Source organism: Chiloscyllium plagiosum, chromosome 27 (genome assembly GCF_004010195.1).
Source record: "Chiloscyllium plagiosum isolate BGI_BamShark_2017 chromosome 27, ASM401019v2, whole genome shotgun sequence".
NCBI lineage: Eukaryota > Metazoa > Chordata > Chondrichthyes > Orectolobiformes > Hemiscylliidae > Chiloscyllium > Chiloscyllium plagiosum.
This window is the reverse complement of record NC_057736.1, coordinates 5,842,010-5,852,623: the sequence shown is the minus strand read 5'-3', so window position 1 is coordinate 5,852,623 and position 10,614 is coordinate 5,842,010. Positions and strand designations below refer to the sequence as shown.

Sequence of the window (10,614 nt, the reverse complement as noted above, 5' to 3'; positions counted from 1 at the left end):
TACTCTCTCCCCACCCCCACCCTCCTCTAGCTTATCTCTCCACGCTTCAGGCTCTCTGCCTTTATTCCTGATGAAGGGCTTTTGCCCGAAATGTCGATTTTGCCTGTCCTCGGATTTTGCCTGTCCTCAGATGCTGCCTGAACTGCTGTGCTCTTCCAGCACCGCTAATCCAGAAACTTACTAACCATACCTCCTATGTTCACACCCAAATCATTGATATAAATAACAAAAAGCAGTCCTATCCCTAATCAGTCCTTGCCTTTCCAAATGTGTTTAAATCCTGTCCCTCAGAATCCCTTCCAGCAACTTACCTACCACTGACATCTGGCTCACTGCTGTATTGTTCCCTGACTTTTCCTTACCAACTTTCTTAAATAATGGCATTACATTAGCCACCCTCCAGTCTTCTGACGCCTCAATCATGGCTATTGATGATATAAACATCTCAGCAAGAGACACAGCAATCTCTTCCCTAGCTTCCCACAAAGTTCTGGAATACACCCGATCAGCTTTTGTGGATTTATCCACCTTTATGCATTTTTAAAACCTCTAGCACCTCTTCTTCTGTAATATGGAAACTTTTCGAGCTATCACTATTTAACTCCCCGAAGTTCCTTAGTTCCCATATTCTTCTCCATGGTAACTCCTTTCGCAAAATATTCATTTAGTATTTCACAAATTTATTGTGATCTCACATATAGGCAGCCTGAAGGGGCCGTATTCTTTCCATAATTATTCTTAATGTATTTAAAGAATCTCTTTGGATTCTCATTAACCCTATTTGCCAAAGCCATCTCATGTTCCCTTTTTGCCTACTCAATTTCCCTCTTAAAGTATACTCCTACTGCCCTTGTACTCCTCTGGGGATTCACTCAATCCCACCTGTCTATACTTAATATTTGCCTCCTTTTTTTTGATCAGATCCTCAATTTCTCTGGATATCCAGCATTCCGTGCATCTACCAGCCTTGCCCTTTACCCTAACAGGAACATAGTGTGCCTGAACTCTTGTTATCTAATTTTTAAAGGCCTCCCATTTCCCAAGTGTCCCTTTACCCGCGAACACCCTCCCCCAACCAATTTTTGAAAGTTCCTGCCTAATACCGTCCAAATTGGCCTTACTCCAATTTCAAACTTTATAGATAATATTTAAAATTTAAATTTAAATTAACTCTGAAACAGGATTGGACAAAAACATCATTTTGTTCAATTTGAACATGGGCACAAGTGCGAAATCTGTTGGTTAACATAAGATTGTTTTATAAGAACTCAAACAGCACTTGAGTTTGTGGTCACTTGCTCACTTGTCTAGTAGTTTATTAACTGATGAAAATACAAAAGCAGAAAGGCAAAGTTAAATTTAAATTGACCCCATGGATCTGCATACTGAGTACTATGGGTAGCTCCAAACTGCGTGCTACAAACAGAATATTGAAGTATTAGAAAAATGCAGAAAAACATTTTCTGGGATACATCAGAATAAACAGCAAGAGTTGGCCATTCAGCATCTGAAACATGTTCCGCCACTTAATATGACCATGGCTGGTATGATTGTAACCTCAAATCCACATTGCCTAGCAAGAAACTATCTACCTCTGCCTTAGAAATAGTCAAGGTCTCTGCTTCCACTGTCTTTTTGAAAAGTTTTTGAAGACTTATGACCCTCTGATATAAAAAGAATTCACTTCAACTCTGTATAAATGGGAATCCCTAATTTTTAAACAATGACTCCTGATTCTAGATTCTTCCAAATAGGAAACATCCTCACCACATTCCCCCTTCTCAGAACCGCACATGGTCTTATAGGCTTCAGTCCAAGTCATCTCTTACTGTTCTGAACACCATTGGGTGCAAACCTAGCCTGTCCAACCTTTCCTCATAAAACAACCCTCCCAGTTCCAGTGAAAGTGTGATAGATATACTTTGTCTGAACCGTTTCCCTTTTTTGCCTTTTTTCAAGAAAACATTAAAAGTCCCATGTGACTGAATAGTTAGAAAAATGTTCTGCTGTTTTAAAAACAAAGGCTGATTCTTGATTGAATGTACAAACCAGAAATGAACAACCCACGTCCAGCATTCTGATTGCAATTTATACTCAGTGTATTGTTGCTACTACTGGTGTTACTGTCAAACAGGTATAACAGGAAATGGACAGCAAAAAAATCTACAGAAACCAGTTGCTTGGTCCAATTGCTCCTCCCTCCCCTTCCTAGACCTTTCTGTTTCTATCTCAGACGACCGAATCAACACGGACATCCCAATTGCTCAATACCAGAGTCTCATTATTTGTTGCCCTCTTCCTCTCTCTATCCCTCGCTGTTATCTTCTTCCTCATGATTCCTCCCAGGAATCCATCCTTTCTACTTCAACCACTCCATGTGACTGACAGATTCCCATTCTTGGCACTCCTCTTACTATTCTTTTTCCCAGAGATAAGAGGCCCCAGTCTGTTCAATGTCACCTGTTTCAGTTCTTAAAAAGAATTGACCAGTGCTGTACACAGTACTCCAGGAGTATCTCACTCATGCCCTTAATTTGAAGCATAAGACCCCCCTTCTTGAAAGGATGCTGCCAGAATTGAAATGCTGCCACAGTCAAGAAACATTCAAAAAATTTCATTTAAAAAGCTTAAGGTGGGGAGCTCATTTTCTTTCTACATTCAGTCTAAAGTCAGTTTTTTTGTTTTTGAAGTGCCAAAGTATTTTTCTTTTCAACTGAATAATTGTTCAGCCACGCAGGACATTAAGAGTTTATTTGAACTAAAGCAGAAAAGGGCAGTCTCTCAATTAACCAAGTCTTTCAATCAACACTGTTGAAAAGTGTAGTCATTAATATCATTGCTTTTTGTGGAATTTTGTTACAAGTAAAATATTTGCATTGTTTGCTTGTCCATCTTACAATAGGTGATCAGCAATTCTTCCAATGTTTGGTAATGTTTTGAACATGAAGTCATTCACACTAAAATCCCCCACCCAATCCTAGAGAGCTATATCAGCTGCATGTGACAAACTTGGAATTGCAGATTTATTACTGTACAAAGTACCTTACATTTTCTTGTACATAGACACTGACAGAGTAGGTTCAGTTCCCACACTGGCCAAGGCTACCATGAAGAATAAAAACAGAAATTGCTGGAAAAGCTTAGCAAGTCTGGCACTGACTGTGAAGTAAAATCAGAGTTAATGTTTCAGGTCCATTTATCCTTCCTCAGAACCGAACCCAAAACATTAACTCTGATTTCTCTCCCCAGATACTGCCAGACCTGCTGAGCTTTACCAGCAATTTCTGTTTTTGTTTACGATCTACAGCATCTGCAGTTCTTTCAGTTTCAAAGAAAAACTCTCCTTCTCAACCTCTGCCCTTGCCTGGAGCGTGGTGACCTTCAGATTAAGACTACGCCAGTCATCTCTCTCTGATGAGAGACTTGCCCCATGGTCTGGTAACACTGTGGTGTTGTAGAATCATAGAGTCATACAGCATGGAAACAGACCCTTCTGTCCAAACTCTCCATGTTGACCTTAATCCCAAACTAAACTAGTCTTGCCTGTGTGCATTTTGCAACTATCCCTCCAAACCTTTCCTATTCATGAACTTATCCAAATGCTTTTAAACATTAGAACTGAACCTGCACTGCCACTTTCTCTGGCAGTTCAATCCACATGCGTTATCTTTGGAGGCTTCATTTTAAAATATTACCTACTTTTTCTGTTTTGTTTTGCAGAGATTCAAAAAAAAGATCCCACACCAGACCCAGTACAATCCCACCGACAAAACCATCTAGAGCGTGATGTCTTTCTACTCTTGGGAGTTCACTTGGCACTTGTCATTTCTGTTCTAATAATGGGTTGTAGGTGCTTATGTGCCCATAAGTTTCATGTAAACAACACTGTTGATGTGGAGGAACTCGTGGTGACCATAGGTTTAATTAGCTGTATAGTTGTTGCACTCTTTGCACTGCTAGGAGCTACCATAATTTTATTCATCCGTATATTGCTGGCAAAGTTCCCATAGCTGTACTTTACCTTTCCAAAGCAATAAATCATTTAGTTGGACAAAACAACTTTCAAAATTCTTTTGTTTAGTGTAGATTGCCAACTCTGTAGAAGAAGAAAGTGAGGACTGCAGATGCTGGAGATCAGAGTCGAGAGTGTGTTGCTGGAAAAGCACAGCAGGTCAGGCAGCATCCAAGGAGCAGGAGAATCGATGTTTTGGGAATATGCCCTTCATCAGGAATGAGGTCTTGGATGCTGCCTGACCTGCTGTGCTTTTCCAACTATGTAGAAGTTTGACACTTGGTCAAAACAAAATGTTTTTACATGTGTTCATGCAGCTAACTCAAAAATCTTGACAAGTTTTGATGTGCACACTTATTCTATCTATCCAGACCAGCGCTCTGTTCGGTGTACGTATATCCCAGTCTGGAGAGTTTAGCACAGTGTCCAGTCTTTCATTCCATTGCGAGGGAGAGCTCTATTGATGGATTTGTTTAGGACTTAATGTTAAGGTATTTTTGTGGGAAGACAATGGCCATGTGGTATTATTGGTAGACTATTGATCAGAGACCCAGTTAATGGTTTGGGGACCGAGGTTTGAATCAATGAAGCTTGAAATCAATACAGATCTGGAATTAAGAGTCTAGTGATGAGCATGAAGCAACTCTCAATTTTCATAAAAACCCATCTGGTTCACTGAAGTCCTTTAGAGAAGGAAATCTGCCATCCTTACACAATCTGGCTGACATGTGACTCTGGAACCACTGCAAAGGGGCTGTTAACTGTTGACTTTTAACTGCCCTCTGGGCAATTAGGGATGGGCAATATATGCTGGCCTAGCCAGCGACTCCCTTAACCCATAAATGAGTTTTTAAAAAGGTAATGTGGAAAGATCACAAACTGAAAAAAAGAGTTCTTTTTGGTATCCTGGCCACTGTTTATCCCTCAATCAGCAACACTGCCATCAGATTATCTCATCATTGTGTTATGGACCCTCAATATATTTTAAAATGGTAGCCTAGATTCTAACTCTTTCTTATTTTAAAGTTAGATGTGAAGTCCCATGTTTCAGATGTGATGTGACTGGTCAAACTACTCAGCATTAAGCAAAACAGAATTTTTAAAACACTACAATTAAAATACAAACAAAAACAAGAATAACTTAACCATTGGAAAACTTAACCGAATAATAATAATATTAACTGTTCGAATATAATAACATCCCATAAACACCCCTTGACAAAAAGGCCAATTCAGACACAGATTATTACATGCAGTTCTCTAATTTAGGAGGAAACAACATCAAGTAGCAGCCAGGAGACATTCACTGAAGCTTCCAACTCTTTTGAGACTCCAAACAGCTTCTGCTTAAAATTAAACCTGAAAACTAAAACAACAAGTGGAAATCTGTATCTGAGCTGGCCATGTGACTTCTATTGTTCCAATTTTAAAAAAGCATCAAGGCCTCACAAATCATTAACTTTCTTAGAAACATCTTGGTGCTTCTGCTGTACAAGCTCTCTTCAAAAAAAACAAGGACAAAATAAATTTCTTAAAGTGACAACATTGTTACAATTGTTCCATTGTCGTTTGTTGGAGCTTCCTGTGTGTGGAATAGTAATGCAGAGCCCTCGGCTAATGTTCTGTGGAGTTAGGTTTGAATCCCATCATGGCAAATGGTGAACTTTTAATTCAATAAAATTCTAGGATCAAAAGTTAGCCTAAAGACAATTATTGTCATCCATCTGGTTCACTAACATCCATTTGGGAAAGAAATCTGTTGCCCTTCTGTGGTCTTCTTTGTGGAGTTATCATACATGTGAACTTAAATCATTCAAATTCAAATAACCTGTTCAGGGTTTTATTCCAACACTTCTGACTTGGGATTATCAATAACTCCCTATTTAATGAAAGTCTAGTTTTACTATATTCTCACCTTTACAGAAGCACTGTTCTATGCAACCATCTCTGTCCAAAGACTTCACAGAACCACCCCAAAACAAATTAACCAGAAAGAACTATCTCCCTCTAAATCATGGGTATTTCCCTTAAACTTTGCAGAGCACTCAGTGTAAAACATTCGAGCAAACTTAAAGCATGATAGTCAACATTGATAAATGGTAATGCTGGAGTAGGAAACATCATACATCTACTTTTTTTTATTCTCTTTCTCTTTTATTCCTAAGATTCTAAAGTTACTTTTAATAAAAAGAAAACTTACCTCAGAGTGGATAAGAGCAGGAGTGGAGGGGAGTGGGTTGGAGGCATAGAGCGGAGCGGAGTGGGCTGTGGACAGGAGCAGAATGGGCCATGGGCTGGAGCGGAGTGGGCCATGGGCAGGAGCGGGCCACGGGCAGGAGCGGAGTGGGTTGTGGGCTAGAGTGGAGTGGGCCATGGGCTGGAGCGGAGTGGGCTGTGGGCTGGAGCGGAGTGGGCTGTGGGCTGGAGCGGAGTGGGCTGTGGGCTGGAGCGGAGTGGGTTGTGCGCTGGAGCGGAGTGGGCTGTGGGCTGGAGCGGAGTGGGCTGTGGGCTGGAGCGGAGTGGGTTGTGATCTGGAGCGGAGTGGGCTGTGGGCTGGAGCGGAGTGGGCTGTGGGCTGGAGTGGAGAGGGTTGTGGGCTCGAGCAGAGTGGGTTGTGGGCTGGTCCGGAGTGGGCTGTGGGCTGGAGTGGAGTGGGCTGTGGGCTGGAGCGGAGTGAGTTGTGATCTGGAGCGGAGTGGGCTTTGGGCTGGAGTGGAGTGGGCTGTGGGCTGGAGCGGAGATGGTTGTGGGCTGGAGCGGAGAGGGTTGTGGTCTGGAGTGGAGTGGGCTGGAGCGGAGTGGGCTGTGGGCTTGAGCCGAGAGGGTTGTGGGGTGGAGCGAGTGTGCTGTGGACTGGAGCGGAGTGGGCTGTCAGCTGGAGCGGAGTGGGCTGTGGGCTGGAGCGGAGTGGGATTATTTTACCGGTGGTGGTCAACGACATGCAAGGCAAGTCAGACCACACATGGAAGTCCCCTGTGCTGATTTACTACAATGTGATGTTCATCTGTAATCTGTTTATCTGACTGTAATGTTTATTCTTTTAACTTATTTCTTATTTTCTAACTTAAGCCATGAGTCACTGTCAGGTAATGTAACCTTGTTTTCTTTATTTCTCTATTTTGTATCTAAGATTTGTATCTAAGTTGGCACCGTGAGCAGTGACATTGCAAACGTTTCACTGTACGTCTGTACTGCTGTACTTGAGTATACATGACAATAAATGTGATTCTAAAATCACAAAACATTATTTGGTAAACAAAAACCAATTAATGCTGTCAAAGGGAGTCTCACATGCTGCTGTAAAATAAGTCACCATGGCTATGGAAATACTTACAAATTAATTATTAACTTCCCTCACATAGAAAACTCAACCTTAAAATAAATGATGTTAAACATACATCAATCAGATAGCTTATACCAGAAACTTGTGTACTCACTAATGCATGAAAAGAAATTGGAAAGGAAGGGCTATAGTCTGTTTTGATATAAGGCGATAGTTCCATTACCTTGTGATCCTGCATTATAAGAAAATAGCGTAATAGCTGTGCCATTTAAACCAATGGGATTGAAATCTTGTCATAGCCAACACAGGTAAGGAAAGTTCACATTCTACAAACAATGGTCGAAATACTTCAGTCGCGTTATAGACAATTCACATTGAGAAAGCACGTGTTGTAGCAGAATTGACTGCATTTGGAATTGTGAATAGAGAGAAGGGAGAGATAAAAATGGCAGAGGTTGCATCTCTTGTTCTTGCATAGGATGGGAAGGGAGCATTGTGTGGTGCTGGGGTGACCGAGATGGAAGAGTCAACCTCACTATGGAGAGGTACGGGATAGCTGATGTTGGACATGGACATTGACAGAATGAAGTGTCTTTTGTGCCTGACTCAGAGGAGAATATGGAGAAATTTACAATGTGTCTCTATCTTACATACAGGAGTTAGCTGAGGAGAGGTGGAAAGAAGTGGAGTGTAAGCACCAGAATGGATCAGTTGGGCTGAATGGCCATGTGTCTGTGCTGGAAATACATTGAATACTATACCTGCTGTGAGAGTGTCAGAATGCAACACTGGATGAATGAATCGGGAAAATCTCCAGCTCTGCAACCCTTGAGCTCAATGTAGAGAAAATAGAGAAACAAGTATTCTGATTTATCCAGGATTCCCATGGGACAGCATTCATTCTCACCCGTTCCCCTTGCTCTCCCAGAACCATGATAAGATTTCCCTTGTCCTCACCTTCTTCCACATTCAAAGGATTATGTGCTTCTCCAGCAAAACCTTGTTAGTCCATTATCATTCAGTATTGTGAACAGGCAGTTATCTCTGCAATACTCTGATCAACTTCCTTGTCACCTCCCCCTGAGTAATTTTCCCATCACACATGAGTACATGACATGCCATTCCTGCCCCTTTATCTGCCTATTTCTCACCATCCATGGATCCAAATATTTCTTTCATTCCCAGTTTTTTGTTCAAACGGTACCTGTCGGTAACGATTCTGCTGTTCTCTAGATCCATTGCTTTCTCCACATGCCCTATTATTATCTCCTTTTAGCCCGAACCATCCCCCCTTTTGTTTTTGAACTTTTCCAGAGGTGGACTCTGTTTCTCTCTTCCTGCCTTCCACACTGACTCTCCCTCTCTCCCTGAACGTACCCCAGTGCTGGGGAGAGGTTCCACACTGACTCTCTCTCTCCCTGAATGTACCCCAGTGCTGGGGAGAGGTTCCACACTGACTCTCCCTCTCTCCCTGAACGTATCCCAGTGCTGGGGAGAGGTTCCACACTGACTCTCTCTCTCCCTGAATGTACCCCAGTGCTGGGGAGTGGTTCCACACTGACTCTCTCTCTCCCTGAAAGTACCCCAGTGCTGGGGAGAGGTTCCACACTGACTCTCTCTCTTCCCTGAACGTACCCCAGTGCTGGGGAGTGGTTCCACACTGACTCTCTCTCTCCCTGAAAGTACCCCAGTGCTGGGGAGAGGTTCCACACTGACTCTCTCTCTTCCCTGAAAGTTCCCCAGTGCTGGGGAGAGGTTCCACACTAACTCTCTCTCTTCCCTGAAAGTACCCCAGTGCTGGGGAGTGGTTCCACACTGACTCTCTCTCTCCCTGAAAGTACCCCAGTGCTAGGGAGTGGTTCCACACTGACTCTCTCTTCCCTGAAAGTACCCCAGTGCTGGGGAGTGGTTCCACACTGACTCTCTCTCTCTTCCCTGAAGGTACCCCAGTGCTGGGGAGTGGTTCCACATTGGCTCTTGTTCTCTCTCTCTCTCCACAGATGCTGCCAGAGCTGCTAAGTAGCTCCAGAACGTTCTGCTTTTATTTCAGACTTCCAGCATTCTCCTTTAGATCCTGTCTGAGTAATTTTCAACTTATTGACTTTTTTATCAGAATAGTTCCTAAAGCAGGCTGAGAAACCAGGGTTTCAAATGGTTTTTAAGGGGAGGGAGCAGGATTCTGGTACGACACGGCATTGAACCCTTCTGGTAATTAAACCAAACACACAGAAAAACTCACCTTGTCTTGTAATCTGTTAAAGTATGAGTAGCAGGGGACTCTTAAATTCTAATATTTAAAGAAAATAATATCAGTTTATTCCTTAACTCTAAAAGCGAATATTAAACAACAATTATTCACAACTCTAAGCACCTCTTTCTCTTAATTACTTATTATCTGTCTCCAACTCTATAACAATATTCTGTTCCAATAAAACACTTATTAAAATTAATTCAACTCAATTTCAAAACCAGACAGCGCTATTGTCATCGGTGTCTGTCTTCTTCTGACTGAAGATCTCCCTGGGCCGCCTTCTTTTACTGCAAGTATGTTTATATGAAAAGGTACATTTGATAGAGAATGCTTCAATGGCAGTTATTCTGTCAATGGCAGTTACTCTGTCTGACGTTCAAACTGCTTGCTTTTTCTTATCCCCCAAAATCAGAATTTCTCATTGATTCGATGTTGGCAAGGTAATAAATTCAAATTCGATTGGGTTTAGTATCCTGGGGCTTAATTTAAACTGATTGTTTGAATTCATATTGTTGTCAAAACACCAACCTACTCAGGTATCTATTTCACAGCCAAATGTTACATATTTTCAATTTTCCAGTACACTCTGAGACAGCTAGCTAATCATATGACAGGTGCTTGTAAGCTCAGTGCAAACAGCATTCACTTTCTTAAAGGCAAAGTACACGCCTTCAACTTCATAACAATAGACTGAAATCAAGCAAAGAATCTACCAACAATGGGACCTCAGTAATGATTTGTCATTAGCTTCCTGCTCCATGCTGGTCAAATTGAGAGCAATCTACAAGAGGTTACAAGCAGAGCTGGTCCCTGAACATCAGTGGTTCAGGTGGAGTGGGAAGGAGGAGGTCAATGACCATGAAATCGGTAGAAATGTGTTATCAGAGCTGAGGGAGCAAGGAACACTCAGGAAAGTGGAGCAGGAGTTAAATGAGCAAGATATCCAGAGAGAGAGGCTGCAATTGGCAGAAGAGAGACTGAGCTAATGAAGTTGGGATTGTGACATATCCAAGTTTATTCATGGCTGAAAGATAAGTAGCATAAGCATTGATCATAGATGTATATGGT

General features: G+C 42.0%; 1 protein-coding gene across 1 annotated transcript in view; it reads left to right on the top strand.

Moving 5' to 3' along the window:
* Positions 1-4,095, top strand: part of LOC122563375 — a 38,326-nt gene extending 34,231 nt beyond the window's left edge. The window contains exon 5 of the mRNA XM_043717115.1: positions 3,721-4,095. Within this exon, the coding sequence (XP_043573050.1) occupies positions 3,721-4,010 (290 nt within the window). The 3' untranslated portion in view covers positions 4,011-4,095. The remainder of the gene's footprint in view (positions 1-3,720) is intronic.
* The last annotated feature ends 6,519 nt before the right edge of the window (positions 4,096-10,614 follow it).